Source organism: Tachyglossus aculeatus, chromosome 4 (genome assembly GCF_015852505.1).
Source record: "Tachyglossus aculeatus isolate mTacAcu1 chromosome 4, mTacAcu1.pri, whole genome shotgun sequence".
NCBI classification, from domain to species: domain Eukaryota; kingdom Metazoa; phylum Chordata; class Mammalia; order Monotremata; family Tachyglossidae; genus Tachyglossus; species Tachyglossus aculeatus.
In genome coordinates, this window is record NC_052069.1 from 127,999,304 (window position 1) to 128,021,154 (window position 21,851).

Here is a 21,851-nt window from a genome sequence, read left to right on the forward strand (position 1 = left end):
CCTGCACACATCCAGGTACTAAAATACACTCATTCTGCCAAGTGTCTTCCTAACACATTTTAAATGATCCATGACAGGAAGCCGAGTGTTGGAAAGAGCCGGGGCCTGGGAGTCAGAAGGGCCTGAGAGCTCTTATCCTGGCTCTGCCACTTTTCTACCGTGTGACCTTGAGCAAGTCAATCAATCAATCATATTTATTGAGCGCTTACTGTGTTCAGAGCACTGTACTATGCGCTTGGGAAGTACAAGTTGGCAACATATAGAGACAGTCCCTACCCAACAGTGGGCTCACAGTCACTTCACTTCTCTCTGCCTTAGTTCCGTCATCTGCAGAATAGGGATTCAACACCTGCCCTTCCCCCTACGTAGCCTGTGAGCCCCTTGTGGGGCTGGATTCTTCTGTATCTATGGCAACATATAGAGACAGTCCCTACCCAACAGTGGGCTCACAGTCTAGAAGGACCATAGAAGTCACTTCACTTCTCTCTGCCTTAGTTCCCTCATCTGCAGAATAGGGATTCAACACCTGCCCTTCCCCCTACGTAGTCTGTGAGCCCCCTATGGGACTGGATTCTTCCGTATCTATCCCAGCGCTTAGTACACTGGCTGGCTTATAATAAGCACTTTACCAAATGATCCAATTATTTTTAACCACAATTCTTTATCATTTCCATGTGCATTGCAGCTAGCAAGGAATTAGTTAGTTGGATGCGAGGGCATGAGTCTTCGATATTTTCGATCTCCGTCCACTCCTCAGGAAGGTACGCGATCACTACATCTTCCGACACAGCACAACTTTGGGATCTGGATACGTTCCAGAGGAAAAGGAAACTTAACGTCCGTCAGTCCGTAGGAATACAGAAGGTCAGTGAAGTGGCAGAGGTGGACAAAAAAAATCCATCAGCTGTTAACCATTCATTCCTATAAAATGTGCCTGTATTTGTGCGCTAGTAGAATGTTACATAACATTAGGATCTAATGATGCTAACGTTTATTAAAGGTAATAGTAATTGTAGTAGCACTTACTATGAGGCTGGCACTGTTCTAAGCGGCAGGATAGATACAAGTTAATCACGTTGCACACAGTCCCTGTCCCACAAAGGACTCACACTCTTAATCCTGTTTTCCAGATGAGGGAACCGAGGACCAGAGAAGTGAAGTGACTTGCCCAAGATCACACAGCAGACAAGTGGCAGAGCCGAGATTAGAACCTAGGTCTTTCTGACTCCCAGCCATGTGCTCTATGCACTAGGTGATGCTGCTTCTCTATCCTTTCCCAGACTGGGCTTCTTTCAGTTGGTGGGATTTAAGACTTGGTTCAAAAACTGATGACTTGTCTTGGACCAATCATAGATGCCATCATACACAGCAGCAAAACCAATTAAGAAGCAGCTTGGCCTTGAGGATAGAGACCGGGCCTGGGAGTCAGGAGCACTTGGGTTCTAATCCTGGCTCCACCTTTTGTCTGCTATGTGACCTGGGCAAGGCATTTCACTTCTTTGGGCCTCAGTTCCCTCCTCTGAAAAATAAGACTGTGAGTTCTATCTGGGTCAGGGATTGGGTCCAACCCAATCTTCTAACTACCCCAGATCTTACTACAGTGCCTGGCCCATAGTAAGTGCTTCAAAAATACCATTTAAAAAAACCCCCCAAAACCCAAAAAAGAGCCAAGTGGTGTCACTTACATACCTTTAAATTATATATTATAAAATACTTATTCCTATTAATGTCTGCCTCCCCCTTTAGACTGTGAGCTCGTTATGGGCAGGGAATGTGTCTGCTAATTATGTTGTACTGGACTTACTGTACTGGACTGGTGTATCTGAAAAACATGTATTTTTTCATTTAGGTTTTTTTTCTTCCATTTAGTAATACTATAATCAGCTGTTTTCAAGATGATACCATCTTTGCTTGGGAATGTGATACTCTTTCTTGTAAGTACCAGCTGCCAACTCCACCTGAGGGACCTAATTTTCATTACAAAGTCTTCGCTGTTACCAGGTAAATATCACTTTGAACCCCGAGAAAATCAGAATTATAGGAAAAATTACCCAATTTTTCCCATCAGTTTTTAGTACTTTTTTTTTAAGTCTTCACTTCGTTCACATGAAAATAGGCCTTGTTGAAGAAAATTTTTAGAAAGGCAGTGTGGTCTAGTGAATAGTGCTCAGGCCGGGGAGTCAGAGGACCTGGGCTCTAATCCCGGCTCCACCACGTGTCTGCTGGGTGACCTTGGGCAAGTCACTTCTCTGGCCTTGGTTACCTCATCTGCTCTATCCTCCTGGCCATGTTTGAAATCATCCTTGAGTCATCCTGACCCTCATGTCAGCCCAGCCCGCACCCTCCGCTCCTCTGCCACTAATCTCCTCACCGTGCCTCGTTCTCGCCTGTCCCGCCGTCGACCCCCAGCCCACGTCATCCCCCTGGCCTGGAATGCCCTCCTTCCACACATCTGCCAAGTTAGCTCTGCTTCCTCCCTTCAAAGCCCTACTGAGAGCTCACCTCCTCCAGGAGGCCTTCCCAGACCTAGCCCCCTCCTTCCTCTCCCCCTCCTCCCCCTCCCCACCCCCCCGCCTTACCTCCTTCCCCTCCCCAAACCACGTGTATATATGTATATATGTTTGTACGTATTTATTACTCTATTTTATTTGTACATATTCTATTTATTTTATTTTGTTAATATGTTTTGTTGTCTGTCTCCCTCTTCTAGACTGTGATCCCGCTGTTGGGTAGGGATCGTCTCTATATGTTGCCAACTTGTACTTCCCAAGCACTTAATACAGTGCTCTGCACACAGTAAGCGCTCAATAAATATGAATGAATGAATCCTTCTGCCCACCTAGCCTAACCTATGTGGAGGATTCCCCAAATCTACCTCTCCAGCCCAGATGTCTCTCCTTCTCTGCGATCTTGCATTTATTTCCTCCTGCCCTCAGGACATCTCAGGTGTTACGGGTCCCAAACAGAACTCCTCATCTTCCCACCCAGATCTCGCCTTCCCCTGACTACCTCAACACTGCAGAGCACACTACCATCCTTCCTGTCTCATAAGCCCATAACCTTGGCATAATCCTTGACTCATCTCCTTCAACACATATATTCACTCTGTCACCCAATCATGTCGGTTATGCCTTCACAGCCTGCCTAGAATCTTGCCCTTTCCTCTCCACCCAGACTACTATCACTCTCATCCAAACACTTAGCATAGCCCACCTTGACTACTGTATCAATCAGTCAATCAGTGGGAATTATCGAGTGCTTACTGTGTGCAGAGCACTGTACTGAACACTTGGGAGAGTCCAGTACAACATAATTACAGGCACGCTCTCTGCCCATAATGAGACTTCAGTCTAGAGGGACAGTCTGTAGTCAGTCAGTCAGTCAATGATATTTATTGAGCACTGAATATGTGCAGAGCACTGTACTGAGCACTTGGGAGAGTCCACTCCAACAGAATTAGCAGACACGCTCCCTGCCCATAATGGACTGACAGTCTAGAGGAGCTTCCAGTCTAGATTGGCATCAGCCAAGAGCTGACCTCCCTGCTTCCTTTGTCTCCCGTCTCCAGTCTGAGCTTTACTCCGCTTCCTGGATCATTTTCCTACAAAAACCCCTCAGTCCATATCTCTCCTCTTTTCAAAGTGGTTTTCCCCACTGTGCATCAAACAGAGCCTGGCCTAGTGAATAGAGCACAGGCCTGAGAGTCAGAAGGTGATGGGTTCTCATCCCAGCTTCACCACACATCTGTGTGATCGTGGATAAGTCACTTCACTTCTCTGTACCTCAGTTACCTCATCTGTAAAATGGGAATTGAGGCCGTGAGCCCCACATGGGACAGGGGTTGTGCCCAACATGATTACCTTGTATCCACCCCAGAGCTTTGTAAAGTACTTGGCACATAATAAGCCCTTTACAAGTAATAATTATTTATTATTATCATAAATAAAATCCTGACGATGACTTTAAGCCACTCCATCACCTCTCCCTGTCTTACCCTACATCGCTAATCTAATACACCCCAGCCCAAACACTTGAATCCTTTAATATCAACCTTCTTACTGTACCTCGATCTTGTCCTTCTTGCCACTGACCTCTTGCCCGTATCCTCCCTCTGGCCTAGAATGCCCTCCCCCTTCATAGCCGACAGACCACTGCTCCCCACCTTCAGATCACTACTAAAACCACAACCCCAAGAGGCCTTCCCTGATAAAGCCCTCATTTCCTTCATTTTGCCCTCCTTTCTACATCTTCCATGCACTTGGGTCTGTAACCAATCAGTGGTATTTATTGAGCTCTTACTGTGTGCAGAGCATGGTATTAAGACTGAGCCCCCTCCTTCCTCTCCTTTCCCCATCCCCCCCGCCCTACCTCCTTCCCCTCCCCACAGCACCTGTAAATATGTCTGTACGGTTTTATTACTCTATTTTACTTGTACTTATTTACTATTCTATTTATTTTGTTAATGATGTGCATCTAGCTTTACTTCTATTTATTCTGATGACTTGACACCTGTCCACATGTTTTGTTTTGTTGTCTGTCTTCCCCTTCTAGACTGTGAGCCCATTGTTGGGTAGGGACCATCTCTATAAATTGCCAACTTGTACTTCCCAACCAGTTAGTACAGTGCTCTGCACACAGTAAGCGCTCAATAAATACGATTGAATGAATGAATATTAAGCACATGAGAGAGTAGTGTAGCAGGGTAGGTAGATTCGTTCCCTGCCCACGGCAAGCTTACAGTTTGGATGAACCTTGTCTTGTCTTATGCTGTCAAGTCGTCTCCGACCTGTAGCGACTCCGGGGACACATCTCTCCCAGAACGCCCCACTCTGCAGTCATTCTGGTAGTGGATCCATAGAGTTTCTTGGTTAAAATATGGAATTGGTTTACCATTGCCGTCTTCCACGCGGTAAACCCGAGTTTCCACCCTCGACTTTTTCCCATGCTGCTGCTGCTCAGCACAGGTGACTTTTGACTTGTAGCAGATTGGCTAGTGAGTGGAAGGCACTGTCCAAGCTAGGGAGGGAATGGGAAGACCTCTGCCTGACTCTCCCTCCCGTATCCAAGACTAGTGTGATCGTGAGAGCGGAGAGACCTTTAAGCACTTTGATTTTCACCGCACCTCAACAGCACTTAGGTACATTATCCATCTTTACTTCATTTTAATTTCTGTCTCCCCCTCAAGCCTGTGAGCTCCTTGAGGGCAGGGATCATGCCTACCAGCTCTGTTGTTTTGCACTCTGCCAGGCGCTTAGTATAGTGGATAGAGAGAAGCAGTGTGGCCCTAGCGGATAGAGCATGGGCCTGGGAGTCAGAAGGAACTGGGTCCTAATCCCAACTCCACCACTTGTCTGCTGTATGTCTTTGGGCGAGTCACTTCACTTCTCTGTCCTTCCATTCCCTCATCTGTAAAATGGAGATGGAGCCTGAGAGCCCCATGTGGGACAGGGACTGTGTCCAACCTGGTAAGCGTGTATCTACCCTAGCACTAATTACCGCACTTGATACATTAGTAGGCACTTAACAAATGCCATAAAAAAAACCCCAACAAAGTAAGTGCTCAATCAACCAGCGGTATTTATTGAGCGTTTACTCTGGGCAGAGCCCTCGTCAATTAATGGTACTGTACTCTTCCAGCCAGTCAGTGGTATTTATTGAGCGCTTACTCTGCACAAAGCACTGTACTTACCAGTTGCGTGCCCCTCGGAACCAGGAGAGCAAAGCGACACTCGACAGGCAATGTTGTAACATTGCGATGTGCTGTCCTGACCCACCGTAGCCAACTACAAAGCAGAACTGGGGCTTATATCCAAGCCCCTGGTTCCCAAACCAGTCCTCTTTCCTCTGGTCCAGTATGTAAGTTGTTTCTTTTTGGCCAGAAGGAGTAGCAGCAGCCAGAATGACAGTTATACTGGTTGAAGTTTAACTAGATTTGTTTAGCTTAGGTTTTTTTTTTTTATGGTATGTGTTAATCGCTTAATTGATTAATCAGTTGCATTTATTGAACCTCTCCTGTGAATCTACTCCTTATCATATCAGGAGGGTTTGCAAAGGCTGATGAAGCTCAGAGCTATGCCAGATAGGGCCGATCATAACGGAAAGGTCTAAGCGGAAGTGTCAGACGAAGTTGATTCACCTGTGCCGCACAGTGGCTGCATGGGAGAGAGTCGAAGGCAGACGATCCAGGGATCAAAACACTGATCAAAGTCAAAAGCAGTCGTAAACCACGTCCAAATTGTTACCAAGAATATTCTGTGGATGTACGTATCAGAATGACTTTATGGCAGAAGATGGGACGTTGTGAAGAGAGCTCGTCCATGGAGTCGCTGTGGGTTGGAAACGACTCAACGGCATTTAAAGATTTATTGAGCACTTACTATGTGGAGAGCACCATACTAAGCTGTTGGGAAAGTCCGATACAACAGAATTAGCAGGCACATTCCCTGCCCATAACGAGCTTACAACTGTTCTAACCATTGGGGTAGGTATAAGTGAATTAGGTCAGACACAGTCCCTGTCCCGTATGAGGCTTGCAGTGTAAGTAGGAGGGAAAACAGATTTAATTCCCCATTTTACAGCTGAGGAAACTGAGGCACAGAGAAGTGAAGTGATTTGCCTAAGGTCATACAGCAAGTAGTTGACAGAGCTGAGATTAGAACCCAGGTCCTTCTGCCTTCCGAGCCTGTGTTCTTTACACTAGGCAACTCTGCCTCTCTGCTTTGGGCTAAATTATCTACACTTTAGGTGTTCTAAATTTAAATAAAAAATACCTAGACTGCCGTCAAGTTTCATTATCACTGAAATACTCAATTGGTTAACAGGGATCTAATCCTGGCTCCACTGTTTGTCTGCAGTGTGACCTAGGGCAAGTTATTGTATTTCTCCGTGCCTCAGTGCCCTCACCATCGAAACAGGGATTCAATAACTGTTCTCCTTCTTACTTAGACTGTGAGCCCCATGTGGGGCCTGATTATTTTGTATTTACCCCAGCGGTTAGTACAGTGCTTGTAGTTGTCAACATACTATCATTATTATTATTGTCATCATTATTATTGTTAGAACTATTATTATGTCAGGTGAACTATGTACTTTAAACATTTTTAAAAGATACACTTAATAGCAGGAATTTGTTATCTTTTTGGCCGGGGCAGAGATGGTCGGATTCTTGTTGCTGGAGGTAAATCAAATCACCTTCATTTGTGGTGTCTGGAGACTAAACATCTGCTAAGAATCATCCAGATGCCAACAAAAGTTCGAGCCGTTCGAAATCTGGAATTTCTTCCTGATAATTTTGATGCTGGTTCTAATCAGGTCAGTGCCACAATCATAGGAGTCAAAAATTTCATCTTTATTTTATAAAGTTTCTTTTAATGTATTTCTTTTGCGATTACTATGTGCCTGGCACCATACTAAGCACTGAGGAAGATACAAGCTAATTAGGTTGGACACAGTCCATGTCCCACATGGGCCACAATTTCAATCCCCATTTTCCAGGTGAGGGAACTGAGGCCCGAAGAAGTGAAATGACGTGCCCAAAGTCACACAGTAGACAAGTGATGGAGCCGTGATTGGAACCCAGGCCCTTCTGACTCCCAGGTCCAGGCTCTATCCAGTATTTATTGAACGCTTACTGAGTGCAGAGGGCTGCATTTGGGAGAGGACAATACAATGATTTTGGTAGATGTATCCCCTGTCCTCTGGGAGTTCCTACTCCCAAAAGGTTGCTCGCCTTGGGATTGGGGAAAACTGCTGGCGTAGACATTAGAAATTTTTTTTTCCTTTCTGCACTGATTTTTGTCCTCCCTCCACTCCCCAAAGGGCAAGTTATTACTGGTATTTATTGAGCGCTTACTATGTGCAGATCACTGGATTAAGCACTTGGGAATGTGCGATACAGCAGAATTAGCAGCCATGTTCCTTGCCAATGACGAGTTTACAGTCCCAAGAGACGGTTTACGGTCAATCAATCACTGGTATTTATTAAGCCCTTACTGAGTGCAGAGCATTGTAATAAATGCTTGGGAGAATCCAATACAGTAGAATTAGTAGCCACGTTCCCTACCTACAATGAGTTTTCAGTCCAGAGGGATATTCTATAGTCAATCACTGGTGTTTATTGAGCACTTACTTCCATTCATTCATTGTCATATTTATTGAGTGCTTACTGTGTGCAAAGCACCACGCTGAGCGTTTGGGATAGTACGGTATAACAATAAACAGACACATTCACTGCCCACAGCAAGAACACTATACTAAGCGCTTGGGAGAGTCCAGTACAACAGAGTTAGCAGCCACATTCCCTGCCCACAATGAACTTACCCTGTGTCCATTCCTTGAGGCTCACTTCATGTCAATCAGTCAGTGGTATCTTCTGAGCGCTTACTGTGTTCAGAACACTATACTGAGCTCTTGGGAGAAGTACAATATAACAGAATTACAGAGTTGGCGGACACATTCCCTACCCACAACAAGCGTCCTGTCCACTAAGCGCTGTGCTGGATTTGTGGAGTCTTAGTTTTCTGTCTGACTTCTGAAACCCAAGCCTAATGCTCGTCTCCTAGATCCCTATCCAAACGACATTCCCATGGAATGTTTTATCGGGCCCTGAGGACTTTCATCAGGACTATCTCACCTCCTCCAGGAGGCCTTCCCAGACTGAGCTCCCTCTCTCCCTACTCCCCCTCCCCATCCCCCCAGCCTTACCTCCTTCCCAGAGCACCTGTATATATGTATATATGTTTGTACGTATTTATTACTCTATTTTATTTGTACATATTTATTCTATTTATTTTATTTTGTTAATATGTTTTGTTTTGTTCTCTGTCTCCCCCTTCTAGACAGTGAGCCCACTGTTGGGTAGGGACCGTCTCTATATGTTGCCAACTTGTACTTCCCAAGTGCTTATTACAGTGCTCTGCACACAGTAAGCGCTCAATAAATACGATTGAATGAATGATTGAATATCTTTCTCTGTTCTTAGGTTCTGGGGGTGCTGAGTCAAGATGGCATCAAGAGGTTTATCAATATTCAGACCTGCAAACTTCTCTTTGATATCGGAAGCCACGATGAGGGTATCACCTCATCATCAATTAGTCCAAACGGACGGTATATCGCAGCCGTGATGGACAATGGGAGCCTGAATATCTACAGTGTCCAGGCTCTGACCCAAGAAGTAAACAAGGTACGCTGTCAAGGAAACCTGTACTGAGACTGATCTGAAAAAAGCTGGTATCAGTCCAAATGTGGGGAGTGATAGCCAGAAAAGAGCGGAGGGAAAAAAAAAGTCTCATTGGATCCCATTCACTACTTGATATGAGGATTTTGTGTTTTGTTTTTATGCTGTTTGTTAAACACTTTACTAGGTGCCAGGCACTCTACTTAGCACTAAGGGGGATACAAAACTAACCAGGTTGAACACAGCTCTTACATGGAGCTCACAGTCTTCATCCCAATTTTATGGATGATGGAACTGAGGCACATAGAAGTGAAGTGACTTTTCCAAAGTCACAGCACTGGTAGATTTGTTCCCTGCCCACAGTGAGTTTACAGTCTACAGGGACCGTCTACAGTTAAACAGTTGATGGTATTAATTGAGAGCTTACTGTGTGCAGGGCACTGGACTAAGCATTTGGGAGAGTCCAGTATAACAGAGTTGGCAGTCATGTACCTTGCCCGCAACAAGCTTTTAGTCATGAGGGGGAAGAGTAATTCTGCTGGAATCAAGGGAGGGTTGATTCTTTGCTAGTTAACTCTAGCACTTAATACAGAGCCTGGCACATATTAATACCACTAAAAAAAGTATAGGAAATGGTTTTAGGGTCATCCAATCTGAAGGGAAGCCTTTACTAAGACGAATAGTATAACACTGAATTGCATCTTCGTCTTATATCATTTAGTGGTATGTCTGTTTATTGTTATAGTGTACCCTCCCTAGCGCTTACTTAGTACAGCGCTTTGCACACCGTATGCGCTCAGTAAATGTGATTGAGTGAACACTGTGGTTGTTTGGGAGAGTGCAGTGCAGTAGAGCTGATATTCATGATAGAGCTGATAGACATGATCCCTGCCCATAATGAGCTTATAATCTACAGGGGTAGACAGATGAAAATCAGTTACAAAGACGGGAAATGGCCGAATCTGAGGATATGTATACAAGTGTTGTGGGGCTGGGGTGAATATCAGGTGCTTGAGCATTCAGGTACAAGTGCATGGGTAATGTAGAAGGGAGAGCGAACAGAGGAAATGAGGGCTTAATCAGGGAAGGCCTCTTGGAGAAAATGTGATTTTTAAGGTGACCTTGAAGGTGAGGAGAGTGGCATTATTTTGGATCAGGGAGGGAGTTTCTGGCCAGGAGGAGAATGTGGGCAAGGGGTTGGTGACAAGATTGGTGAGATCCAAGTATATTTAGTTGCCATTAGAGAGCCCAGGGTGCAGGTTGGGTTGTAGTAGGAAATCAGCGAGGTCAAGTAGGAGGGGAAGAGCTGATTGAGAGCCTTAAAGACGATGGTAAGGAGTTTCTGTTTGAAGCAGAGGTTAAAGGGCAACCTTTGGAGGTTTTTGAGGACTGAGAAGATGTGGACTGAACTTTTTCCAGAAATACTGTCTGGGCTAAAGAGTGAAGTATGGACTGGGGAGGGCAAAGGCGGGAGGATGTCCCTCCCATGGCTTCAACTACCACCTCCATGCGGATGATTTCCCAAATCTACCTCTCCAGTCCTGACCTCTATCCTTTTCTGCAGTCTCGTACTTCCTCCTGCCTTCAGGACATCTCTGTTTGGATGTCCTTCCCTCACCTCCAACTTAATGTGTCCAAAACAGAACCCCTCACCTTCCCACCCAAACCCGCATCTTTTCCATTACTGTGAACAATACCACTACCCTCCATGTCTAACAGTACTGTACCCTTGGTGTTGTCCTTGACTCATCTCTCTCTTTCAAACCAGTTATTCAGTCCATCACCAAATCCTGTCGTTTCAACATTCACAACATTGCTAAAATCTACCCTATCCTCTCCATCCAAACCATTACCTCACTGATCCAAGCCCTTATCTTATTCCATCTTGACTACTCCTTCTGGCTCATCACTGACCTCCCCACTCCAGTCCATACTTCACTCTGCTGCCCAGATCATTTTTCTACCAAAAGTTGAGTCCATGTCTCCCCACTCCTCAAGAACCAGCAGTGGTTGCCCATCCATTTCTGTATCAAATAAACTCCTTACCGTTGACTTTTATGCCCTCAATCACTTTGCCCCGCCTCCTACCTTACTTCACTGATGTCTTATTCCAGCCCACAAACTTGGCTCCTCTAGCGCCAACTTACTCACTGTGCTCTGATCACATCTGTCTCACTGCCGGCCCCTTTCCCGCATCCTCCCCCCAAGCCTAGAACTCCCTCTACCTCATATATTGCCAGAGCACCACTCTCCCCACCTTCAAAGCCATATTAAGTTCCCATCTCCTCCAAGATCTTCCCCCATTAAGCCCCCATTTTACAGCTCCCTCTCCCCTCTGCATCGTCTATACATTTGGATCTGTGACCTTTGCACACTATTTGCCCCACCCTCAGCCTGATGTGGAGGAGGAGAAAAAGTTTGATAGTGTAGTCAGGGCGGGAAATAAATGTTTGGATTAGCAGAGTAGCAGTTTGGATGGAGAGAAAGAGGTGGATTCTAGAGCTGTTGTGATAGTGGGACTCCCAAGATTTGGCGACAGACTGAATACGCAAGTTGAAGAGAGGTGAGGTGAGAATAATGTCAAGATTATGGGCTTGTGAATCAGGAAGGATGGTTATGTTGTCTAGAGTGATGGGAAAGTCTAGGGGAGGACAGGGTTTAAGTGGGAATATGGGTTTTCTTGTGGACATGCTTAGTTGGAAGTGTTAATGGGGCATCCAAGTAGAGCTGTCCAAAAAGCAGGAGGAAATACGAGACTGCAGAGGAGGAGAGAGATCAGGGCAGGAGATGTAAATTTGAGAATCATTTGCATAGAGGTAGTAGTTGAAGCCATGTGAGAGAATGAGTTCTCCAAGGGAGTGGGTGTAGATGGAGAATAGAAGGGGACCCAGAACCAACTCTCATCAGCTGGTTTACTTGTATTTTAATTTTTTTCTTGTAGCCACCGCCCTCTCTGGTCAAAGTGGTTGAAGATTTATCTCTGAATAAACCAGATCAACTCAGGATGAAAGTGTCTTCTGGGAGGGTGCGGAGACCATGGAAATACAAAGAAAGTAAAGCTGAAAACAGAGTATTAAAACTTAGTGACACAAACATATCGTTGGAAAATAAAGAGGTAAGCCTATATTGTAATTTGATATCACGGTCTTTCATAATTTGGAGATGTCACTGAACGATTTCTCTGTTGACCACTGGAAATCGTGGGGAAGAAATTGTAGAATCAAGGGATAGCCTGTCGATTGTAAGCTCCCTGTGGGCAGGGAACATATCTGCTAATTCTATTGGATTGTGCTCTCCCAAGCATTCAGTACAGTGCTCTGCACATAATGAGAAGTATCATGGCCTAGCAGATAGACCACAGGCCTGGAAGTCAGAAAGTCCAGGGTTCTAATCCCAGCTCCACTGCTTGTCTCCTAGGAGACCCTGGGCAAGTCACTCCACTTCCCTGGGCCTCAGTTCCCTCATCTGTAAAAGAGGGATTAAGACTGTGAGCTTCATGTGGGACAGGGACTGTGTCAACTTGATTTGCTTGTATTTACCCCAGCGCTTGGAACAATGCCTGGTATATAGTAAGTGCTTAACAAATACCATGAAAAAAGGCACTCAGTAAATAGCATTGATTGATTGATTTTGGAGGGCTTAAATTTTAGTTCTCCTTTGACTCTGTGGTCGGTTCTCCCAGAATGCGTGTCTTCTTTATGTCTTTTGGATAGAACACAAAGCAGAAGTAGAGAATATTCTTTCAGTAGTGAGCGTCTGGGCTCTCATCCTATCCCGTCTGGGCTACTGCATCAGCCTTCTCTCTGATCTCCCATCCTCGTGTTTCTCCCCACTTCAATCCATACTTCATGCTGCTGCCCAGATTATCTTTGTCCAGAAACGCTCTGGGCATATTACTCCCCTCCTCAAAAATCTCCAGTGGCTACCAATCAATCTGCGCATCAGGCAGAAACTCCTCACCCTGGGCTTCAAGGCTCTCCATCACCTCGCCCCCTCCTACCTCACCTCCCTTCTCTCCTTCTACAGCCCACCCTGCTCCCTCCGCTCCTCTGCTGCTAATCTCCTCACCGTAACTCGTTCTCGCCTGTCCCGCCATCGACCCCCGGCCCACATCATCCCCTGGGCCTGGAATGCCCTCCCTCTGCCCCTCCGCCAAGCTAGCTCTCTTCCTCCCTTCAAGGCCCTACTGAGAGCTCACCTCCTTCAGGAGGCCTTCCCAGACTGAGCCCCTTCCTTCCTCTCCCCCTCGTCCCCCTCTCCATCCCCCCATCTTACCTCTTTCCCTTCCCCACAGCACCTGTATATATGTATATATGCTTGTACATATTTATTACTCTGTTTATTTATTTATTTATTTATTTTACTTGTACATATCTATTCTATTTATTTTATTTTGTTAGTATGTTTGGTTTTGTTCTCTGTCTCCCCCTTTTAGACTGTGAGCCCACTGTTGGGTAGGGACTGTCTCTATATGTTGCCAACTTGTACTTCTCAAGCTGTTAGTACAGTGCTCTGCACACAGTAAGCGCTCAATAAATACGATTGATGATGATGATGATGAATACAGTGTGACATGGTGTCAAAAGAAATACTCGATGATGATGTATTTGTTAAGCACTTACTATGTGCAAAGCACTGTTCTATGCACTGGGGGGATACAAGGTAATCAGGTTGTCCCACGGGGGGCTCACAGTCTTAATCCCCCTTTTACAGATGAGGTAACTGAGGCACAGAGAAGTTGTGACTTGCCCAAAGTCACACAGCTGACAATTGGCAGAGCCGGGATTTGAACCCATGACCTCTGACTCCAAAGCCCAGGCTTTTTCCACTGAGCCACACTGCTTCTCTGTGCACATGCATCAGGCAGAAACTCCTCACCCTGGGCTTCAAGGCTCTCCATCACCTCGCCCCCTCCTACCTCACCTCCCTTCTCTCCTCCTCCAGCCCACCCCGCACCCTCCGCTCCTCTGCTGCTAATCTCCTCACCGTACCTCGTTCTCGCCTGTCCCACCATCGACCCCCGGCCCACATCATCCCCCGGGCCTGGAATGCCCTCCCTCTGCCCATCCGCCAAGCTAGCTCTCTTCCTCCCTTCAAGGCCCTACTGAGAGCTCACCTCCTTCAGGAGGCCTTCCCAGACTGAGCCCCTTCCTTCCTCTCCCCCTCGTCCCCCCTCCATCCCCCCATCTTACCTCCTTCCCTTCCCCACAGCACCTGTATATATGTATATATGTTTGTACATATTTATTACTCTATTTTAGTTGTACATATCTATTTATTTTATTTTGTTAGTATGTTTGGTTTTGTTCTCTGTCTCCCCCTTTCAGACTGTGAGCCCACTATTGGGTAGGGACTCTCTCTATATGTTGCCAACTTGTACTTCCCAAGCGCTTAGTACAGTGCTCTGCACACAGTAAGCAGTCAATAAATATGATTGATGATGATGATGCATGGAACACTAATCTCAGGGTATCGTAGTATGAGTAGTATGTGTTAGGAAAGAACTGGGTGTATTTCAAAGCCAGCTCACTTTTGTATAGAATTGAAAAGCTAGGATTCCTGGAATTCTAATTCTAAATGTTGTAATGCTGAGATTGAGGCACATTCCCCAGACCCTGTTATTTCCCTATTAAATCAGCGCTCCCAAATTCACCAATACGCTCAGTTCTGCAGTTGTGTCAGTATGTATTTTGCCTAGAACGTAATTAGGGAAGTCAGACACATTTATCTGTCCCCTTGAGCCTGTTTAGAGACAGTCTGTTGCAGTGTCAGAAGAAACAGGTTTCTGCACACAGGTTTGGCTTTGGACATAAGTTCGACACTGTGAGTTTTCCTGAAGGGAATTTTTCAAGAATACCACCCCCACCTTCCAGGAGAACCAGGTGTTATCCTGGATAAACCGTTAGAATTCCTCACTTCAGATCAGAGCTGCTCGAGGAAATCCTTTCAAGTTTTGTAAAGTACCATGTGAAAATCCAAACCAGGGGACACTGGCATAAATGAAGCCCAGAATATGTAAAAATGACCCTCTTCCTATTTGTAGAATGAACTTCCAGATGGATTAAGCAAAAAGCGCCTGCAGTCCCTACTGAAAGGATATGGAGAATATCCTACCAAGTACAGGTAAGAATCAAAACGTTCCTTTAGGTTGACTTGCTTTAACAAAAGGGACCATCTCAGTGAGAAGTCATTTTCACTTGTAGGATGTTTATTTGGCGTGCTCTACTACAACTGCCTGAAAATCACTCAGCGTTCAGTAGCCTGATAGATAAGGGGTCACACTCGGCATTTCTGAATCTTCAGGAAAAATATCCTATCAAAAGTAGGAAGCTGCTGAGAGTCTTACAGAGGTATGTACCATTTATAAGAATTTATTTATATTAATGTCTGTCTCGCCCACTAGACTGTAAGCTCATTGTGGGCAGGGAGTGTGTCTGTTTAATGTTACAGTGCACTCTCCCAAGTGCTTAGTATAGTGCTGTGCACCCAGTAAGCACTCAATAAATATGAATGAATGACTGAATGAAAAGGTATAGGCTGTTTTTGATCTAGTATTACAGGATGGGCTAGTCCTAAGGAAAACTGGAAATCCAAAGCAGTTGTCACTAGTATTATTATTAATAATAATGGTATTTGTCAAGCGCCGACTATGCGCCAGACACTGCACTAAGCTCTGGGGTAGAAACAAGATAATCAGGCTGGACAGGGTCCCTGTTCCACATGGGGCTCAGATTCTTAATCACCATTTTACAGGGGGTAACCGAAGCATGGAGAAGTGAAGTGACTTGGCCAAAGTCACGCAGCAGATAAATGGTGGAGCCGAGATCAGAACTGAAATCCTCTGACTCCTAGGCCTGTGCCCTTTCCACTAGGCCACGCTGCAAGTTCAAGAGCTATTGAAAAGCTTTATATCTGTGGAATAATAAACTTTGCTGTCCAGTTTTATCTAGGGTGCATGTCTTCAGAAGGCATAGGGTAGACTTCTATTACAAATTTCCTGAACAGCAACCCAATTTGGAATTCAGAATGACCATACAATATGATTATTGTACATTATGAAATCATTATACAACAATAATAATAATAATAATGGCATTTAATAAGTGCTTACTATGTGCAAAGCACTGTTCTAAGCATTGAGGAGGTTACAAGGTTGTCCCATGGGGGGCTCACAGTCTTAATCCCCATTTTACAGATGAGGAAACTGAGGCATAGAGAAGTTAAGTGACTTACCCAAAGTCACACAGCTGACAGTTGGCAGAGCTGGGAATCAAACCCATGACCCCTGACTCCAAAGCCCAGGCTCTTTCCACTGAGCCACGCTGCTTCTGTAATACAGTCTAATATACAATACACAGTCTATGTCCCTCATGGGACCCACAGTTTTAATACCCATTGTACAGATGATGTCACTGAGGCATAGAGAAGTGAAGTGACTTACTTGCCCAAGGTCACCCACCAAACAAGTAGCTGAGCCAAGATTAGAACCCAGGTCCTTCTGACTCGGAGGCCTATGCTCTATCCATTAGGGCACACTGCCTTCCCAGTTTTTTTCTAGCAGTCCTAAGAGGTGCTTAACCCACATACCCCCACACAGAGACATTGTGGGTGCAGGCACTGGGGTCCCCAAACCCCAGTAAAAGGGAGATGGAGACTGGGAGCCACATGTGGGATAGGGACCGTGTCCAACCTGATGATCTTGTATCTACCCCAATGATTAGTACAGTGCTTAGTAAGTGCTTAACAAATACCATAAATATCCGTGCCTCAGTTACCTCATCTGTGAAATGGGGATTAAGACTGTGAGCCCTCCCACTTAGACTGTGAGCCCCATGCGGGACAGGGACTATGTCCTACCTAAGTAGCTTTTACCTACCCCAGCATTTAAAACAGTGCTTGGCACATAGTAAATGCTTAAAAAAAATACCATAAAAACCCCCAAAATGCAAACCGTCACCCCTGAGAACCAACCCCCAGAAGGGGATATGGAGACCACTTGACACCTGTCCACATGTATTGTTTTGTTGTCTGTCTCCCCCTTCTAGACTGTGAGCCCCTTGTTGGGTAGGGACCGTCTCTATATGTTGCCAACTTGTACTTCCCAAGCGCTTAGTACAGTGCTCTGCACACAGTAAACGCTCAGTAAATACGATGGAATGAATGAATGAATGAGAAAGCAGCTGCAACTTTTGCCTGTCCATTTCTTTGAAATTCTTTTTGTCCATTTGCATTTCTAGGACCCTTTCTGCATTAGCCCACTGGTCTTCCATCTTCGGGGACACACCGTATCTTCCCCTGTTAGCATTCCCATTTGTAAAACTATTCCAAAACAACCATCTTGTCTGTTTTGAAGTTGTTGCGACTCTCATAGGTAAGCAACAGTTTCTTTTAAATGTATAAATAAGCAGGGGGATTATCTGTGGATTTTGGTGACTTTTACTCCTCCAAGGGCAAAGATGCAGACCTAAGTAGAGAAATAGCACCCTTTACCGTTTTGACTGTGGAATTCCAAGTCCTTGGGATTATATTGACTCACTTTTAATGTTGTTGGCCTAGCTTCATTTTTTATTCTTGTTTTTTGTTAGAAACCGACCCCAGGCCAGTTTATGTGCAAATTTGATGATTTACAAAAGTATTTGTTAAGCACTTACTGTGTGCCAGACACTGTATTAAGTGTGGGGGTAGATTCATGTTAATCAGGTCAGACACAATTCCTATCCCTCTTAGGGCTCAGAGTCTATAGGACAAGAGAGACTAGGTATAGAATCCCCAGTTTATGAGGAAATATAGGCAAAGAGAAGTTAAGTGACCTTTCCAAGATCACGCAGCACGTAAATAGCCAAGCTGGGATTAGAACCCAGGTCTTCTGACTCCCTGGCCTAGGCTGTTTTTCACAAGGCGACCCTATTCAACACCACAATCTCTGATGAACGAGAATGTTCTGTGCTAATAAAAGATTAGAATTAGTCAATCCATGGTATTTTTTGAGCTCTTTGTGTGGGCAAGAGCACGTACTAAATATTTGGTAGAGTCCAATACAACAGAACTTTGTTCCATGTCCACAAGGAGCTCACAGTCTAGCGGGAGAGATACTGAAACAGTATATTGTAGAAACAATATATATTTCTAGACTGTAAGCCTGGTGTGGGCAGGGATTGTCTCTATTGCTGAATTGTACTTTTCAAGCGCTTAGTACAGTGCTGTACACACATTAAGCGCTCAAGAAATACAATTGAATAAACACGATTGAATGAATATTGTAAAAGAAAGTCCACAGTTTCAAACATTTTTCCTGGTAATAGATTGGTGTATTAACATAATGGTAATGGTAGTAGGAGTAGGAGTAGTTATAAAATTGTGGTATTTGTTAAGCGCTTACTATGGACCAAACATTGTACTAACTGCTGGGGTTGATACAAGCTAATCAGGTTCCACCTAAGGCTCCCAGTCTAAGTAGTGGGGAGAACAGGCATTGAATCCCCATTATACAGAAGGAGGGAACTGAGGCCCAGAGAAGTAAAGTGACTGGCCCAAGGTCACACAGCACACAAGTGGTGGAGCCGGAATTAGAGCCCCCCCATTAGGCCACACTGCTTCCCAATTTGTATTGTAGTTATTCATTCATTGAATTCAATGAATTCAATCATTCAGTCGTATTTATTGAACGCTTACTGTGTGCAGAGCACTGTACTAAGCGCTTGGGAAGTACAAGTCAGCAACATACAGAGATGGTCCCTACCCAACAACAGGCTCACAGTCCAGAAGGGGGAGACAGACAATAAAACAAAACATGTAGACAGGTGTAAAAATCCTCAGAACAAATAGAATTATAGCTATATACACATAATTAACGAAATAAATAGAATGTTAAATATGTACAAGTAAAATAAATAGAGTAATAAATCTGTACAAACATACATACAGGTGCTGTGGGGAGGGGAAAGAGGTAGGGTGGGGGGATAGGGAGGGGGAGATGAAAAAGGGGGCTCAGTCTGGGAAGACCTCCTGGAGGAGGTTAACTCTCAGTAGGGCTTTGAAGGGAGGAAGAGAGCTAGCTTGGCAGATGTGTGGAGGGAGGGCATTCCAGGCCAGGGGACGGCCGTGGGCCCGGGGGTCAACGGCGGGACAGGCGAGAACGAGGCACAGTGAGGCGGTAGGTTAGCGGCAGAGGAGCAGAGGATGCAGACTGGGCTGTAGAAGGAGAGAAGGGAGGTGAGGTAGGAGGGGGCGAGGTGATAGCCTTGAAGCCAAAAGTAAGGAGTTTTTGCTTGATTTGTAAGTTGACAGGCAGCCAGTGGAGATTTTTGAGGAGGGGAGTAACATGCCCAAAGTGTTTCTGTACAAAGATAATCCAGGCAGCAGAGTGAAGTATAGACTGAAGCTGGGAGAGACAGGAGGATGGGAGATCAGAGAGGAGGCTGATGCAGTAATCCAGTCAGGCTGGGATGAGAGATTGAACCAGTAAGGTAGCGGTTTGGATGGAGAGGAAAGGGCGGATCTTGGAGATGTTGTGGAGGTGAGATCGGCAGGTTTTGGTGATGGATTGGATGTGTAGGGTGAACGAGAGAGCGGATGACCTACTGGATGTGATGCACTATACTAAGCTTCTAGGAAAGCACAAAAGAAGCACAAGATAAAATTTACTGTCCACATGTCTAAAGGGGCCCATAACTGTAAGCTACTTGTGGGCAGGGAATGTGGCTGCCAATTCTGTTGGATTGTCTGTCATCTCCCAAGAACTTAGTACAGTGTTCTGTATACAGTAAGTGCTCACTAAATACTATGGATTGATTGGCTGATAACTATCAGTGGCCCCCATTCAATGCAGACTTTAATCAAGTCAGTCATAGTCAATCAGTCAGTCATATTTATTGAGTGCTTACTGTGTGCAGAGCATTGTACTAAGTGCTTGGGAGAGGACATAACAGGCACATTACCTGCCCACGAGCTTACAGTATAGAGGTGGAGATAGACATTCTTTTAAAGCTTTATGATAGAAATGTAACACTAACAGTGAAGCAGTCCTGTTAGTTACTTTGGAGAGGATGACTTTGTAAATGTCAGAAATGATAAAGTAGTTAGAACTACTTGTCTTTTTTTTTATTCTCCTTATGTAGTTAACTGGTGTCAACATTGGTTTGAATATTTTCCCAATCCTCCTATCAACATCCTCAGTATGCTGGAAAATGTTTTGGCACATCATGACAAGGAACTACTGCAACACTTCATGAAATATAATGTCACTTCCCAGGTAAAATGGCAGCTGTGCTTGCAAGAATTAAACTCTCACTAGCTTTAGATCAGACATGAGCGAAGGATGAATTTCACAAGGAGTATGCTGTCTGTTTCTCCATACCTGTGACCCTAGTTCTAGAAACTAGATTTTTTTTTCTGTTTGGAAACATCCAAGTCCCACCTAAGAAGAAAGCCTAAAAATAATGAGTGAGTAACCTTAAGTTAAATGTGTGATAATAGGAAAAACACACTGCACCTGGAAACAGCATCACCTATTGGATAGAGCAAGGGCCAGGACGTCAGGAGATTTGGGTTCTAATCCCAGCTCTGCCACTTGTCTGCTGTGTGACCTTGGGCAACTCACTTCACTTCTGGGCCTCATTTTCCTCATCTGTAGAATGGTGATATAGACTGTGAGCCCCATATGGAACTGGGACTGAGTCTAACCTGATTAACTTGTATCTCCCCCAGTGCTTAGTATAGTGCCTGACATGTGGTAAGCACTTTACAAATACCATAAAAAAAAACTTAGTACAGTGCTTGCCACATAATGCTTAACATCATTATTATTATTATTATTATTATTATATACCTATCCAAGCATCAATATACACTCAGGTACCACTAGTAGAGGAATGTAGAGGAGATATGGAGGTGAAAAGGCCTGCAGTTGTACATAGTTGGGGAGATACAGAGGTGAGAAAATGCATGGGAGAAACCAGTGCAGAGTAATGGATAGAGCACAAGCCTGGGAGTCAGAGGACCTGGCTTCTAATCCTGGCTCTGCCACTTGTCTGCTGGGTGACCTTAGGCAATCATTTCTCTGGGCCTCATGTACCTCATCTGTAAAATGGGGGAGAAGACTGAGCCCCCTTTGGTACATGGACTGTGTCCAACCAACTGAGTTTGTGTCCACCCCAGCACTTAGTACAGTGCCTGGAACATAGTAAGCACTTAACAAATAGCATTAAAAAAAAAACTTGAAAACAACCACATATGGCCCTGGGGAAGTGGGGGTCTACTCATTTCCCTGTTCATCACTCCCCTTTCTACAGCCTCTTCCACTACTTTAAGGAGTCCCCTCTCCTGCCTACCCAGAGGCCTCTCCTTCCTCCTACCTGTCCATTACTCCCCTTTCCACAGCCTCTTCCACCACTCTAAGGAGCCTCCTCTCCCGCCTTCCCAGAACCCTCTTCTTCCTCCTTCCCATCCATCATTCCCCTTTCCACAGACTCTTCCACCGCTCTAAGGAGCCCCTTCTTGTGCCTTTCGAGAAGCCCCTGCTTCCTGTTCCCTCCACTTGAAGCTGCCATCCTTTTTCCCTGCTTAAAGTCCTTCACCTCTGGACTGCTCTGTCTCTGTCTCTCTGTCTCTCTGTCTCTCTCTCTCTCTCTCTCTCTCTCTCTCTCTAAGCTCTTACCATGTGCAAGTGTTGGGGTAG

General features: G+C 45.1%; 1 protein-coding gene across 2 annotated transcripts in view; it reads left to right on the forward strand.

The window, feature by feature from the left end:
- TBC1D31 (TBC1 domain family member 31) overlaps window positions 1-21,851 on the forward strand; it is a 74,026-nt gene that overhangs the window by 18,271 nt on the left and 33,904 nt on the right. For both annotated transcript variants that reach the window (XM_038744626.1, XM_038744625.1), the window contains exons 4-12: window positions 686-864; window positions 1,850-2,001; window positions 7,152-7,311; window positions 8,981-9,181; window positions 12,117-12,290; window positions 15,219-15,298; window positions 15,379-15,525; window positions 17,413-17,546; window positions 20,293-20,426. In XM_038744626.1, the coding sequence (XP_038600554.1) occupies window positions 686-864; window positions 1,850-2,001; window positions 7,152-7,311; window positions 8,981-9,181; window positions 12,117-12,290; window positions 15,219-15,298; window positions 15,379-15,525; window positions 17,413-17,546; window positions 20,293-20,426 (1,361 nt within the window). The remainder of the gene's footprint in view (window positions 1-685; window positions 865-1,849; window positions 2,002-7,151; window positions 7,312-8,980; window positions 9,182-12,116; window positions 12,291-15,218; window positions 15,299-15,378; window positions 15,526-17,412; window positions 17,547-20,292; window positions 20,427-21,851) is intronic.